A 16829-nucleotide genomic window follows, 5' to 3' on the forward strand; every position below is an offset into this window, starting at 1 on the left:
CACCAAGCACGCCTCAAAGACTCGCGTTTGCCAGACGAACGGCAGCCCTCCGTTCCCACGCCTGCTCCCAAGCTCACAAAGCCGCGGCGGGAAGCGCGTTTTTCGAACCCGAGCGCTTGGACACGCCTCCGGCCATCCTCCCTGCGCCCGCCCCTCCATGCCCGGGCCCGCCGAGGGGCAGAGCCGCAGGTGAGGGCGGTCCCGCCGGGCCGGGCCGGGGCGGGGCGGGCCGCGCCGAGGGTGTCCCGCGGGCCCCGCTCCGTTCTGCCCGCCGCGCCTCCGCAGGAAGCGCCGCCCGCGCTCCTTCCTCCTCCCGCCTCTTTCTCCTCCTCCTCCTCCTCCTCCTCCTCCTCCTCCGCCCGCTTGCGGCGGTGGCTCGGCGATGCAGCAGCACTTTTCCCTGGCTGAGTGCGACGTGGTGGGCTTCGACCTGGACCACACGCTCTGCCGGTACCACCTCCCGCAGAGCGCACGGGTGAGTGCGGGCGGCGCGGCCGAGGGAGCCGCGGGAGGGGCCCCGCTCCGCCCCGTGCCCGCCGCACGCCCCGCCGGAGGCAAAGAAAGCGCCGGGGCGCGGGGCCGGCACCCCTCCGGCGGGGACAGCGAGCCCGGGCCGGCAGACAGCCACGGGAGATAAGAGAAACGCAAGTGCATCTCTCGCAGGGCGCTTCCTCAGCAGGCCGCTCTGCCCGAGAGGAGGGGACAGCCATGTCTCTCCTTCCTTGAAAATGGTTCTTCTTTCCTGGCCGTAGCGGCGCTGAGGAAAAGGTAGAGCTAGCCCGCTAAATCCAGAGATGCTGCAGAGCGAGGCGCCCGCATCACTTTGGGCAGGAGACCTTTGCGAACTTTCTGGTGCTTATAATAAAACGCCGAGTTTAGAAGCTTGCGACACCTCCGAGTGAGCCCTGTGGTCTCTCTCGCAGAGGAACTGCTGCCTGTGCTGTGCGTTCCCGCCCTTGTCACTTTCGTTTTTAAACTCCCCGGTAATCTTACATTGACTCATCCTTCTGTGTTGATGTCAGGACTCTGTTCTGGAGCTGTCTTGTGTTGCAGATGCTCATGGTGTCTCACTATCTCCCTTTCTTTGCCTCCCTTCACTTACAGTACATTTTGCACTGCACAGGACTCCCACGCTAATTGCAAGATGAATTCAGAATTTGGTATAGAAACAAATGTTCATGAGCTGTCCCATTTATTAATACACGGTGCATCCTGTGCTGAAAAAGTGCATTGCTTCCCTTAGCCATGTGTGAACTTAAGTGGAGAGACATCTTGCTTACAAAAGAGGGTTCAACAGTAACAATAAAATGTATGATCTCTTAAATTTCTAGGTGGAAACTGTGTAGCATTAGGCTTACCTTCCATATTTGTGCCATACACAAACACGTTCTTGCTGATACAGGTTCTGTCTGGTTAAAGCAAACATTAGGCAATTGATAGCTATAAGGGTTTTTAAAAAATGCTAACCAACCAATGAACAAAATGGAGAAAAAAATCCAAAACCTTTTACTAAACTTGGTGCACTCTTCATCTTCTCACAAGAGACAGAGGCAGACTGACGCATGCCTCCTTATCTCTTGGAAATATGAAATACTTTAAAAGGCTGACAGGCCCAGCTGAAGATGTAGTCAGTTCTTACTATTTCAGCGTTGGCTTTCATATTTGCCTTTCTCAGATCTTATTCATACTAATTAGAAGAGCATCTGCTGTGATTAAAGAAAAAAGGCCAGGGAAAAACTTTAATGAAAGAACCATGAGAAAAAGGGAGCAATTACTATTTTTGGATGGTCTTTAAGGACATGCAGCATCTCCATGTTTTGTAAAGAGCTTCTTGTAAAACTTTACCAGCACAGTACATAATAAATTGCTGAGTGTCATGCTAGGCCATTTGAACTTAGAAATAATAACTGTTTGTTCAATAGTTGCCTATTTTCTTCAAAATAAATTCCTTCAAATAATTTTAAAATGCCCCTAAGAATAAATGATTATTGATTTGAAAGCTGCTTGTTGAATCTCAGTAGCCATGAATTTAAAATTAAAAAAAAATAAAGCAAAAAACATTGTGGAGGGGAAATATAGTAAATAAAGTAAATAGTACTTTAAGTACTTACCATCTTGATTTTCCAACAGTCTTGAAGCACAGGGACTGTAAAGTAGAACGTTGTAATCTGGGTTGTGCTGGACACATTGCACCAGAACTCGTGTTTTCCAGCCATGACCTCAGGCACTATTTCCCAGTGGAGGCAGTGGGACAGGGCCCCTAGCTCCATGGTTTGATTTTGCTTAGGATGCACTAACACATCTTGCCACTTTTCAAGGAAGCAGTGTATTTGATGTCACTTAATTGATATAATGAATGTATGTATTTTTTCATTTGTAGCTAATATATGATAGTTTTGCCCATTATCTGGTAACAGAGAAGGGATATGATGAAGACTTGCTGACTCTAGCTCCAGACAACTTAGACTTCTGGTGAGTACATTGAAAATAATGTCATTCCTTTATGCTGTAACTTTTACAAAGCTGAGAAAACAGCTTCATTTATTTAGGCAGTTGATGTTATGATTGTCAAGCACAACGGATAAATCCGAAATTACAGTTTTAAATACCTGTTCTAAGAAGTATTTGTCATGAGATACTTTGAACATATTTCCAAGAGAGAACTGAGCATCTAAGCTTGCTGTGTCTGTGCTCCCAGGTGTCTGGACACAAGCCTTTTAGTCTCACTCTCTTATTTTATGTATCGTCTTTGTCTTCTACATTCTATTCAACAGCAACCATCAGATTTTAGTCATTTTTATCTCAGCAGATGTTGTTTTGTTTGTGTAAGGCAGACTAATCCCAACAGCCTTCTGAGAAACTGTGGAAAGGTGACGTGCCAGGAGGTAGCCCTTGGGTGGCACATCAGGCACAGCGCCATGATGAAAAAAGACACAAACCCAAAAAGATGCAAACCCAAGTTTCTGCTCTGAACTCAGTGGTCTCTGAGCAGGAACTTGAACTTGAGTCTTGATATTTTAATTTTATAAGGTTGTTATCTGTGCCATGGGTGTGGAGACTTGAATGCCAGGTTTTTTAGGAGAATAGATTTTTTTAGGAGAAACACATGCATTTTTTTAATAATGTGTGCATTCTTATGTAATAATTTTTACAATTCAACTTTTGACTGGACAGTTTCCAACGAGATTGATTTCAACTTCCATGAGACAAGCAGTGTATCTGTTTATTATGATTTGAGGCTTATGATGCAAGAAATCCTTTGTTCAGCTCTAGATATCTTTGGTTTGGTCTCTTATTGAAGCAGGAGGTTGATTAACCTGGACCTGCAGTCCACACCAACCACCTGGTCCACAGTGCTGCTAACAAGTGTGTCATTGCTTCTTGCCCAGGAGTCATTAATGAAAGGCTGGCATCTGCTTGCTGCCTTCATGGCATATATTCTTTCCTTTGGGTACCTCATAGAGGATGAAGGTGTTACTACTTCCTCAGTCTCTTTTATTCGTTTGTAGCCTAACCACCGAATTCTGAATTATTTTTTCAAAGAATCTAAGCAAATGTAGATCCTATTATCTGGAAGGTAAAGATTTATTTGAGAGAATTAGAAACTCTAGCCAAGTATCTCCAAGGCTGTCAACTCTTCCCCTTGTTAGTGCTCGCTAACATGGCAGTTCTTCTGCTTCATGTGTTCTTGGCTTATCGAGTTTGATGTTCTGCCCCTCTTTCTGTAATATCTGGTGTAATCAGTTGAGTAGTAACTAGAGGAGTTGCCACAAAAAAAATCTTTAATAGAAGTGACTTAAGTATCACATTTCTTAGTTTTAGATGTGTGGACTTTTAACTTCCAACCAATGTAACAGTCCCTAAATTTAATGGACACGGAACTGGGTTAATTTAGTAGGATTTTGCTGTGTAAAGAAAATCCGGTCCTCATTGTAATAATATGCACTATCTTATAGAGAGCATTGTTCAAACATGGAAGTATTTGAAGGGTTCTGACTTTTTTGTTTTTGTGTAGCATCATAGCTCTGGAAGCACCATAGCTTCTATAGCTGCATATCACTGATAGATGACAGTCCTCTGAAAGCATTAGGTTTTTTTATTTCTTCCTTAAAAATAATTTATTCTTAGTTGCAAAGGCTTGGTGTTGGACATTGAAGAAGGAAACTTCCTGAAACTTGCAGAAGATGGAACAGTTTTAAGGTAATATTGGCAATAAATCTATATTGTTAAATATAAGTTCTATTGTTAAATAAACTAACATTTTATCCCTTCCTAAATGCCATCTCTCAATTTTATAAATATTTAAAACACTTATTTCAGGATGCATTCATTTGTTAGATGTAAAAGTTTAAATACTCTTTGGTAATGTGGTGCTCAGTTTCTCTTAATGTTACATATAGAATCTTTTGGTAATGTTTTGATGTTGGCTGGTAGTAAATAATATCTCATTTTTTAATAAAATCTGAGACTCTGAGGACACATTGATCTTGGAAGGGAATTAATTTTTTTGATGGCTACCAATGTACTCTTTGGCCAGTTCTGATAAATCCAGGGTAAGGTTTTTCTTTGGATTGAGAGTAAACTGGCTTGGGAGGCAGTACTAATGACTAATACTAATGACTGGAATGACTATTATCTTTGTGCCATAGACATTAAAAAGTCTGCAAGTTTGCAACATACAATTTAAAGAGCCTGAGATAAATTAACCACAGAAACTGATACATTCACTTTCGGAATTCTGGGGGATTTCCACTTAAAAGCTGTTTGGCTTTTGGTCATCACTTTCAGAATTCTGGGGCCTTTCCTCTTAAAAGCTGTTTGGCTTTCAGTCATCGTTTGCAGTAAATCTTTAGTTCTTCTTTCTCTCCTTTTTTTTCCTTAATATGAAAGCCTGCTATTTTGAATAAAAAAATCTGAGAAGTAAATGTATCTAAAGTACATCAATCCTAGTCCCATTTCTCCCTGGTTTTGTTCCAGAAGGAAAATCTGTGTAATTTAGAATGTAAGACAGGGTCTATTTTTTTTTTCTGATAGCATGTGGGAGAAGGAGCTTGAAGATGCTAAGGAAAATCAGAATCTCATTAAAAGAAGAAAGAAATACTCTTGAGTTAATGCTGTGTAACCCAAAATTCATTTAATAGCATGAATTTTGGAGTACTAAATGCAGAATTCAAGATTACAGGGTATACCTCATTAAAGTGAAGAGTTGTACAGGGTTACTTCTCCTGGCATTGCCTACATTTGCTTCAAAATGGGACCCAATTTGATGATCAGAGTAGTTAATTTTTAATGCCTAAAAAGGCTTGTGTGTGCTTATGTATTAAAAAGCTGCTTGCAGGGCTCAAACAAGCACTTTTCCATGGTTCTGCCCTGCATTCTGTGAATGTTACCGGGTTTCAGAGTGATGTATAGGCTTTCTGCACTGTGCTTTATTGTGCAGTGTATACTGATAGCTCAAGTATAGCGAGCGTCCTCACACAATTGAAAACATTCGAGCAATACAGAGTGATTGTGTTAGCAGGTGAGGCACAGTAGTTGTGCCCTCAGCCAGCCAAACCTTTGTGTAGTAAGGCCTTTATCGAGAACTAGAATGTAGATGATAAAAGCTTAGTAAGTCCTGGGAAACTTCTAAGCTATAGAGAGAGTCAGTTTTGATCAGGTTGCATGCACTGTAATTCTGTTACTTTGAACAAGTAATAATTTGGATGTTTTCAACTCTTTTCTGTTTTGTTTTGTTTTGATTTTTTTTATGAACGACTTAATGCCTCGAATAGAGCAAGCCATGGGACAAAGAGCATGACATCTGAAGAGATCCTGGAGATCTATGGAAGGAAGGAGTGGAAGCATTTTAATACAGTCAGTGGAATGGTTTCACGCACAGGTAGCTATACTTTAGTATGTCCTCTTCTTTGAAACTACCCTGGTCCCTTCAGTGCCTCATACTGTTAGTTCTTAACACATATTTGTAAAAATACTTAACAGGGAGTTACTGGAACAGGTAAATGTATTGGGGAAGACTTGGTTTTTACATGTTTTTAATTTCTAGTACTAGAATTCACCTTAAATTTATTTCATGGTATTTATTTTATGGTAAGACAACTAAGCTGACATTATAAACATATTTTGGTTATAGTGGTGGGCACACTGTCCCTTGATGAAGTAGACTGGTACAACCAGTATCATGATTTAACCCAAGCCAGCAACTGAGGACCACACAGCTACTCAATCATTCTTGCCCTGCCCAGGCCCAGTGGGCAGGAGAATCAGAATGAATGGTAGAGGTTCTCATAGGTTGAGAACAATTTATAATTGAAACAAAGTGTTATAATAATAAATATACTAATAATACTACTAATAAATACTAATAATTATTGTAGCGAGGAGACAGAGCCTCAGCACCCATGAGGAACAAGTGATGCACAATACAATTGCTCAATGCCTGCTGACTGATACCCTTTCTCATTTAGGACAAATCTTAATGTTTTCTTAACTGTTGACTTAATGCTACCAGTCCTCTTACTGGAGGTCTAGGTGCAGGTGCAAAGAACGAAGCAGGTCTAGAAACAAAGCTTCTCCCCTTGCATTTGAGGTGGCTAGGTTTGCATTCTTGCTCTGTGCTTCCTCTCTGTTTTACTTTGATCTTGTCATTTGAGTAACACACGGGCCATGCTCACTTTAATTGCATTTTGTTATGTAATGGAGATACTTTCTTGAGATTTTGCTGACTGCAAATGCAATGCTTATTCGAAACTGCAGGTAATCTTTTGCAAAATGGAAGAAGAGAGAGGTTTCCTTTGGTCATATGGGAAATGTGCTTTTCTTTTTCAAAACATGCACTTGGTCTCTGTTGTGAATGTTAATCTCCATTTTTCTGACTTGTTCTTGAGTATACCTAAGAGACAGCACAAACAAGAGCATTAAAAAAAAAATCACTGATTAAGTCATTTCACTCCTTGAAGAGAGCTGTTAAGCATGACCTTAGTCTGGGGGGACATTTGCACCCTCCTGATACAGTTCTGTTTCGGGGACTGATGTAACAGTGTGAGCACACGTCCCCTTGGGCAGAGATGCTGTCCACAGCATGTGTGTGCAAAGGACATGACTGTGTCAGACCTTTGTCCAAATGCCTCTGAAATTCTTGAACACTTTTCTTATGTTTTCACTGCTAGGGAAATAGATATTTTGAAAGAGTTGAAAGATACTGACCTGGATTAAAACTCATGGTTCTCCCCCTTTTCTTTCACCTGGGCATTTAAAGTCTTAAGATGTCTTATTAAAATCTCACTGCCTTCATATAGGTAAACAACTTCTGGTTGCCAGTTATGACAATCAGGAGTTAGCCTTTGTTAACGTGGATTGGGAGACAGATAATGCTTATGCAGTAAAATCCCAATAAGAGCTTATATTATTATTTAAATGTAATTTTTATTTGTGATTAAAGCATACAATACAGGTGTGTTTAAAGTGTATTTTTGAAATTATTTTTTCCAGCTAAATACTATTTGTATGATAATTATTTTGACCTGCCAGGAGCTCTCTTGTGTGCAAGGGTTGTGGACAGCTTAGATCAGGTAAGAACTGGATTGTTTGAAAATTATGTATTGCATTATCTTTTTCTTCCACCACATCTCTTGCATGCATTATTAAATGCATACAAATTGGTTATTGAACAGCATCAAGGTCTGTTTCTCAGTTGGACTATTCCAGACTTACTGTATTAAAGTTGTCTCTGAAGATAATTGTGAGCTACATGGCATGTTCAGAATAAAAGTACTTCCACCAGAGGGCACAAATAACTAGGATACTAATGGAAATGTGCTGTTTCCTCAAGTTTACTCTGTGGTATGCAGGATGTGGTTCTTAAGGTCTCCTTTAATTGTGCTTGATTGTACTTGAAATAACGATAGTATAAATTTTCTGAATTACACAATTTGCTAATTTACAAGTTTTTAAAGAGTGAATGAAGCCTCATTTCATCTTTTTTTAAGCTTGTTTTTGTCCTAAATATATTGATCTGTGTACACAGCTATAAATACACCTCAGGCATAGTATCTTTTATTTTTTTTCCTCTACTAAACAGTAAATTAAATTCTTAAGGTGAAAAATACAATTGCTTGAACCTTTTTCAGTGCTTTTGAAATAGAATGTCCTAAATTCTACCTTTGAAATTTGGTGACAATTGTTTCGTTGTATAAAAGAAGGCTTGAATGTTTAACTTGCATGCAGCGGGAGGTAGGAGAGGGTTCTTCTCATAAGAGTAAGTGTGTTGGTGTCAAAAGAGCACTGAGGCAGTCTTCTGGCCAGAGGTACCAAAGCGCTGCAGGCCTGAAAACTGTCAGTACTTAACCTTGTCTGCAGAGTGAAAGTCCAGGCTGTGAGATATCTGGGGTCTCTCTGGATATTAGGTGGCCTGCTGCTTTAGCCTTCACTCCAAATTAGCATGCTGAGTAGATTGCTGCCTAAGTCCAAGTACTGCATGAAGATTTAGCTAAAACTAGCTTACCAGGGAAGCATGGAGGACAGGTGCTCGGTAAGACTCTTAATTTTCTGCCTGATTAATCTCCTTCCCCTAAGCTGTTCACGGCTGAGAAACCTGTTGCAGTTGTGACACCTGTATTGTGTTTACTTTATATTTAATTTAGAGTCAGCACAAATCACCTATATATTAAGATAGAAAGCACATCATAGCGTGTGTGTAATAAGCTTTCACATCCAGTTAGTAGTTTGCAGGCTGGAGTACTGACCTGGGATCAGTGCAGGCTTCAGCCAGAGGGAATTAAACTGGTGCCGTTTCTCCTGAGAGCCACGAGAAGTGGGTCATGCACCCTCTTAATCTCCTAGCAGTTGTCAAGTGTTTTACTGTTTCCACAGGAGGGCTACAGTAATACCCTGGAAAGTTAGCATCAGCCACTTGAGGAAGATGCAAGGCAGAAGGTAGTCAGCCTCTCCAGTCAGAATGCTGCATCCTAAGAATTAGAAACCATCACATTTAATTCTTCCAGATTTCTAAAAGAAAGAAAACCTTCTGTGTCCTGTTTTTGAGTCTGCCTACGAAGTGCTATTTTCTTACCATTTCCAGATAACTTTCTAGGTTAAGGAAAGTTTTTTCCTGGAAGGAGATGCGAGAATTACTAAGTTTGGATTCAAAATGGGTTTAGACAAGAGATGGATGCTGGTTGCTGGTTGGATGCTGGACTACCTTGCACTGTTAAAAATGTATCTGTTTTTGCTGTGTCCAGAGCCAGAATTCTGATGTGTTTTCAAACAAACCATGAGAGCTTCTTAATGGTTTTGATCTTCACACTAATAAGCTAGACAAAACTTTGCTTTCTCTTTATGGTTCAGCTAATAAAATCACATTTTGTAATTACACCAAAATCATGGTGGCCATGCATACAGTTTTCTCTCTGCTTTTTGGAATCAGTCACTTTTCCTTTACATCTTGTATGCAATGGCTGAAGATTTGCAAGAAATTAGTTTAAGCTGTTTTAGTCTCCTCTGAGTTCAGATGTTTCGAAGAAAGTGTACCCAGTTTTAAACTAGTATCCATCTGTCCTCAAAACAGCACTCTGAGGAACTTTTGGTTCAGTTTACTGATTTTTTTTTTAAGAGAAACAAGCAAAAAAATCCCAACTCCAAGCTCAGGACTAAGCCACATGGAGTGTGAGGGGAGAAGACATTGAATCTGTCTGTCTTGAGAAGAGTGCTAGCTTAGGCCACTTGCATTGCCACTAGACAGATGGTTCCCAGTATCTCCTGTACATAGCTTTGAATAATCACCCTTGGTTAGCATCCTTGGCTAGCTGAAGCTGACATATGAAACCTTTTCTCTTTATTAGCTCTTTATGTATTTCTGTGGCAGTTTGCTATAGGAATGGATTAAAAAAAACTTCTGAAAGCCACGGCACCGTATCTTTCCTGCTCTTAACCTGTAAAGCTGATAGATGATAAGCAAACTGTGCTTGTCAGTTATGCACAAAAGACCTTGTTTGTGTGACTTACCAATTGTGAAAGTAAAGGCAAACTGTTCTCTGGAAGCCTCCATGGCAGGTTTGGCCTGAAATAGCATTTTACTTCAGTATATGTAAGCTAGATATTTTTTGGTTTTTGTTTGGCAGTGATAAGGGTTTGGGTTTGGTGGGTTTTTTCAGTTTCTGTATGTTTTTCTCTCTACGAAACACTTTATGCTTACAAAATGGCTAATTATTCAGGTATCAGTGCAGGTATCAATACACAGAGGGCAGCAGTGCTCTGAAACTGCTAACAGATGCCTTGAAATTTACCCTAATGTGGATGTGGAAGGCCTGTAACAGTATTACAGAAATACTTTATGTCACATACAAAGTCAAAGACTATACCACCTGCTTTACTGCTGCCAAGTTACTGGGTAACTGAGCACCTCTTACGGGCTCTGGAGCTAATCCTCTGCTCTTTACTACTGGCTAGCTGTGTAATTGCATCTGTTTCATTCATCACTACTAAAATTTATGGTGTTTGAGAGTGCTGTGGTGCTCAGCTGGTTGAGGTTTTCCTCTCCCATGTGAGAGGCTGAAGGGGAAGCTGAGGTCAACTGGAGCTCTGCTATGCCTGGGAAGCTTTCTAGGAATGGCAAGAGACTGTTCACAGTCGTGGGTCACCTTCCTCTGTCTTCCTAGAGTTTGGGTTTGGCAGTCTTCAGAGCACAATGCCATGAAGTGCTGCTCAGCCAGGCTTCTGGATGAGTATTTTATACCCAGTTTGGGTTAGGGTTCTTGGCAGAAGGGCATTACCACTAATTTATAGTGAAGGAATTTGCCAGTTCTTAAGGTGGAAGGTGATATGAATGCCAGGCTGTGGAAAATGTCAACATGCTAATTAAGTTCAGTATCTGCAGCCCTAGGCATTTCTTTTTCCCAAATGTCAGTGGGATTGGATGCTCATTCTTTAAGTTGCTGTTCTATCTGATACTCCTTTTTGCTGTAATGTTTTAGAGTTCCTCACAAATATTAAGTGTTTCTCCTTTTCCCTTCCTCCTCCCATCATAACCTTCTAAGAAGGACATAACTTCTCTGCAGTTACCTAAAATTAATCTGGGTACTACTGAATCCTGATGTCCTGAATCCTACTGTCTTAAGACTCTTATTCTATATAATTTCGTTAATTCATGTCATTTCTGTCACTGTTCCAATATGAAAGCTTGTAATAGCTGATACTTGGTATAATGACTAGGTTCCTTTTGACACTTACAGCATGATGGTCAGAAAAAATACGACTTCTGGAAGGACATGGTGGCTGCTATCCAACATAATTATAAAATATCAGCTTTTAAAGGTAAGTGGGTTCCCTGAAGACTCACTATAACAGCTGAAAATATTACACGTGCTTGCCAGAGCAAATATGTTTGCAAGTACACTGCAGGCTACTCAGCACAGCTTTTACTTTTCAGGTTTATAAATAGCTGTATAGTAAACACATTTTTCCTGGAATAAAACATCTTTACCATAACTATTTCTCTTTAATTTCACTGCTTTGAAATCTTTAATAACATTTCTGATGTGCTGCTTCACTCAATATTTCAATTTTTATTGCTATTTCAACTTATTTTAGAAGGAAAAATGGTTTCTTACCGTGATTAATATGGTAATGTGGACATCCCTGAACAGTTTTCTTAATCTGTTCCTTATGATTTTGTAATGATATATGAAATCAGAAATGAACTGGGGAAAGAAATTCAAGTACTAACTAATATTTGATGATTTTCTCTATCGCTCTAGTTTTGATTAGAATTCCTCATGTAGTATTGACACAATAGAGAGGCTTTGAACTTCCTAACATTTGCAGAGGACCATTTTTTATAACAACATTTCTCCACTCAAAACCAACATTATAATACTGTAATATAAATTAGAATTGGAAAACATCTTGGTTACTGTTCAGCAAGAAATTATCTTCCTTCCTTCACAGAGATAACTTCAGAGTTACTATCAGGCATATAAAACAGTAAGTTGATAATATAGGCTAACCATTGTGCGTGCATGCAGTTAATTGAAATTATTTTTTAACAATATTTCTTGTAAAACATTTACATGCAGCTCAGTTCTGAATCCTGAACTACTGTTAGAATAACCTTGGTTGATGCAACTAGACACACGTCTAGCCTGCACCGTCTTAAAACACTTTTTGCTCACCTCAGCTGTCCCACTTGCTGTATTCCTTTCAAATGTGATTGACAAAATTGTTTCAGAGAGATTCCAAGCAAAAATGGAAATTGATATGAGGACACAAATAGTAAAAACCAGCAAGATCATCCCAAACTGCTTTGTTTGTTGTTGTTACTGTGTTTCCATTTGATCTTAGAGTGTGATTGGTAGCTATGAATTGCCATAGGAACTCGTTCATACACAAATTAAATGTATCCTTTCTTTTCTGCTGATACAAAATCAGCCCTAGTCAACTGTAATATTTTTTTTAGATTTTTTTGTTAATTATTTTCTTCAAACTGTGACAGCTCTTGTTTTAAAAAGATGTGGGTCATGCAGCAAAAGGAATAATTTTTAAAAGTGCTCTTTGGAAATTAATGAGATCCAAAAAAAAGTTAGTCTAAACTTTGAAGTACAAGTAATTGCTCAGTTTCTCGGTATCATTTATATGTGTCTGCTTGTGTGTACACTTGGACATTTATGCTTATACCTATTAATCACATACCTATTTCTATATGTAAATCTGGAATCTGCACACAAAATTTGTGATATGACTTAATCCTTTCTAGCTTCTGTCAGAGGCACATGTATGCGTAAGGGTGTTAAAAATACAGGAAAGTGTAGTAACTGATAGGAAGAAGTTTTATTGGTTGAAGCTCTGTAAAATCAGAAGTGAAACAATATAGATTATATGCATTACTTAAATATTGTTATTTAAGTATATCACTTCCTTGTATTTAAGAATAATATTATTATTCTTAAATGTAAGAAAGTTATATACTCTGTCACGCATCACTTTGAAGGCCTTCACAATGGTTTTATTTTCCATTTAATAACATGGTCCAGTAGCTAAAGCACTGAACAGGGAGTCAGAGGAACCAGAAATAACTTTTTTACCAGTGATAATAACTTACCAGTGATACTCCCATGGAGCATCTCTTTTTGCTTCAGGTCTCTCTGCGATACAAGAACAAGGATACTAATCTTCTATCACTGCTGACAAAGTGATTTATTTTTTTCAATTTCACATCTTGCATAACTTCCTGAGGAAACTCTCAAACCTGGATCCCAACTTATACATACCAGGAAGCCCCAGTGTCTTTCATGGCCCAGAATGTGGCCTGAAAACTATAGCCTTTTGACTTAACTCAATCTCTTGTAGAGGGTTTAACCCTTCAGAGAAAAGCAGTGCTCATTAACAGTTAGACAAGGTAAAGTTTCAAAAGCAAACTTATTAAGTGGTCAGTTGAGGGGACGCAAAGTTCCCAACTCAAAACGCCGTCTTAATGGTGCCATTGTCAGTGGCGGAGCAGAACGACTGACCGCTTTATTTTTTGAAATCCACTGAGTGTTTGCAGTTCACTTTGATTTGTTGTCAGTATGCCCTTGTGTCTCTATGTCCCTTCTCTTTTTCACAGGATTTTTTTGATCATAATCAGGTGTCTGATGGATTTTGCTTTTCATTGTCTTAGCTATGGTAATTGCCTTAGATAATTGCCCTATGATATTTTTTTTGGATGGCTCTTTCAGATAGGCATGATTGTCTTGACACTCAGGTTGATGAAGGGTATTAACCCACTCTTCTCCTTCTAAAGAGGTGAAGAACTGAGGCTTGCACAAGGAAAGTAAAGGGGCTCTCAAATAGTCCAGTGTTATTTCAGATATTTTGTTGTGAAAAATAACTCCAAAAAAAAAAAGGGAAAATCAATGAAACAATAATGAAACAATACTATCAGAAAAGCATGGTGTCAGATAGCAATGAGCACGGATATTTGCAATGTGGTCATTTCTCATCTAGTAATGCCTGCAAGAGAGCTCTCTGCCTTTGATATCCCAGCTGAGCATTACATTACTTGAGAATCCATTTTATTCTCAATACTTTATTCTTATTACTGGAATATTTTGTGACCGTAAGCTTATTAACATTACTTTGACTGTGTTGGATTTAGTGGCTGTGTTATAGATAGTAGTAAATAGCAATTTTAAAGGAAACATCATGGAGCAATGTATTGTACATTATCAAGCTATGTGGATGTATTGTGGAAACAAAGTTGCTCTTCAGAGGATAATAAGAGTTTGAAGTACTGTATAATTATTTCCTTGTGAAAAATTTCAGATTTGATGATTCTTTTGACAGAAAAATCAATAGCTTTTTTAGGGAAATATTGCCAAAGATAGCTTCTTGAAGCAGAATTTTGTAAAAAATTCTTATCTTAAAGGCTACTTTCTCTCTCCCGAGGACTTGCCTTTCCCTGTAATTTTTCTGACACTTCTGAAAACTGTAGCATTTGTGGCTATGTAGTTAAAATTATATATTTGTAATATTTTCAATCAGTTTATAAGATTATATTTCATTTTGGAAGTGAAAAATCATGGCTGATATGGCAGCAGTCGTCATAAACAAGGCTTCTTGGGATGCACATTTTTGATTGCAAGCTTATGGTCTTGGCAGAAGATAATGAATCTAGAAGTCTGTGATAGGTATGTTTTATATTTAATATGCAACTTCAGATATAAGAAACAAAAAGCAAAGATGCTTTTCTGGCCAAAAGAAAAACAATCTTCCAAAAGTTGTGCAAAATATCAGTAGTTCCTAATGTTGATGTAGCAGTGATGAGATATCTTTATTTATCTTCATTATGAAAACTGCACCAAAGAAGCAAGTGAAAAGTAAATTTGTTATATTTCTTTGCTGTGCTTTCCAACTAAATACAGAAGGGATTGTTTGGGTGCTTCATGGTTTTGATCACATCAGTATTCAAAAATTTCAGTACTTCTTTGGAAGTGATTTTGTACTGCTACAAGCTCTTAGGTTTTCACTTGAATCTCATGTTGGATTTTCTTTCCTTTAATATCCAAGATCCTGAAGAAACAGTGGTTTTGGAAGGGCTTTATCTTTAGATTGCTGATCTTTTTATAGAGGAAATATTCAAAAACAAACATAAAAATCTTACAGACCTTCTCGAGGTCCCTTCTAAACTGAAAATCCAAAGCTAAAATCAAAGTATAAGTTGTGCTTTTGCCACAATTTTCTGTATCATCTCTAGCTGTTCAGTTTTAAGAGTTGCTTTCTTAGTGACTTAATATCTGAGCAATTATGAAGAGACTTAAAAAAAGACAGACATGAGGTTGCAAGCTGTAGACTTAAATAAGTCCCACATGCTCAAGGAACAAAGACACAAAGGACAAAACCTGCTTTAAAGTGTCTGGCTGCCTGGCTGGATGATCAGGGTTAGTGAACTTTGCTTTTAAGAGTACTGCCTGGGCTCAGTTTCTTGTAAGTGAACTGGAATCACAGGGCAATGTGGTCCTGAGCTGCTGAGCACCAAGCACCTCCAAAAGTCTCAAGCATGTGCTTTAGCATACAGTTCATTTGTAAAGTAATTATCAGAAGCCTACTAGTTAGTCATATTTTCCAGCTCCCATATCCAGTCCCTCTATTTGTTTCTGAAACAAAAGTTCCAAATTGGTAGAGTGGATGGGCAGCAGGACGAGCTATATTTAAATATTGGAAAGTGCTGTTGAACTAATGTTCATTTATAATTTTACTGAATTATAGCCTCAACCTCAGGTTTCCTTATCCAGCAGCACTTAGAAAGAGGAAGAAAAAAAAATCTTCAAGTTACTTTCATGGTAGGTCTTTACAGTTTCCAAAACATTAAGTAATTTTGCTAATGATGGGTTAACAATCAAGCAAAAGGTATTCTAGCTTTTTTATTAATCCTGCTATTTTATCAAATATTTAGGATATTGCTGATTTCAAATGTACACAACATAGCAAGCCTCAAGTTCTGCTTTCATGGAGAAATGGTAAAAAAATTAAACATAGGCCTACGTCCTTCCAGTGCAAGTGAGTAAAAGCTTCTGTTAAAAAAAAAGAAGCTAACTGTAGTAGTTTTAGGGTTTCATAAGGATTCAATGTATATGATACTTCTAAAGCACATGAAAGGCAACTGTCACTGGAAGAAATGTGTGATCAGCCTGTTAAGGTTTCATAATTCATAAGCTAATGTTTCATAGTAGCATAACATATTGATGAAATGACTACTTTTTGTGAGACATGTTTGTATGGTAAATATGATTATGTCTACTGACTAATTACTACCATCATCTGATAAATTTACCAAATAAGTAAAATATATTCTTCACACTGTTGTGTTTTAAAGGAATGTACTGTTCAGGGAAAATCAGGACAAGGATTATCTCCAGTTTAGGGGTGGTAAAGCTGTAAGTACCTGGATGCTTGTGAGGATATGTTTTCAAGGTTTGGATTTGGTCAATGTTGTTTTATAGTACTCTGAATGTTACAGAATGTTAGGAGATTTAAAAATAGTGAACTAATTTGTTGCATCAATGTGCATTAAACAAAGCCAAGTGGACTTTGAGGCTTCAAATCTGGTTTCTTTTTCATATTGTAGAACTAGATCTTCAGTAACATGTAATAATTTGTAGATTTACCTTTCTCCAAGGTAGTTATTAGTTAATAAGAACAGTAGAATTAAATTCATACTGTGATTATGATATGCACTGTATTAGAGTTGTTGTTCTTGTGTCCTGCTGGATAGCTAAATGATGAAGGTAGATGTAAAAGGTTCCTGAAGTGTATTGTCCGGCTGTTGAGGTGACTGTGATATATTTGAAACCATTTAC

General features: G+C 38.6%; 1 protein-coding gene across 1 annotated transcript in view; it reads left to right on the forward strand.

The window, feature by feature from the left end:
- The first annotated feature begins 235 nt into the window (after positions 1-235).
- The window catches only part of NT5DC1 (5'-nucleotidase domain containing 1), a 123531-nt gene continuing 106937 nt past the window's right edge, over positions 236-16829 (forward strand). The window contains exons 1-6 of the mRNA XM_063389842.1: positions 236-475; positions 2381-2472; positions 4129-4200; positions 5775-5881; positions 7492-7571; positions 11229-11310. Coding sequence (XP_063245912.1) covers positions 383-475; positions 2381-2472; positions 4129-4200; positions 5775-5881; positions 7492-7571; positions 11229-11310 — 526 coding nt within the window. The 5' untranslated portion in view covers positions 236-382. The remainder of the gene's footprint in view (positions 476-2380; positions 2473-4128; positions 4201-5774; positions 5882-7491; positions 7572-11228; positions 11311-16829) is intronic.

The sequence above is a fragment of the Prinia subflava genome, chromosome 2 (genome assembly GCF_021018805.1).
Source record: "Prinia subflava isolate CZ2003 ecotype Zambia chromosome 2, Cam_Psub_1.2, whole genome shotgun sequence".
NCBI lineage: Eukaryota > Metazoa > Chordata > Aves > Passeriformes > Cisticolidae > Prinia > Prinia subflava.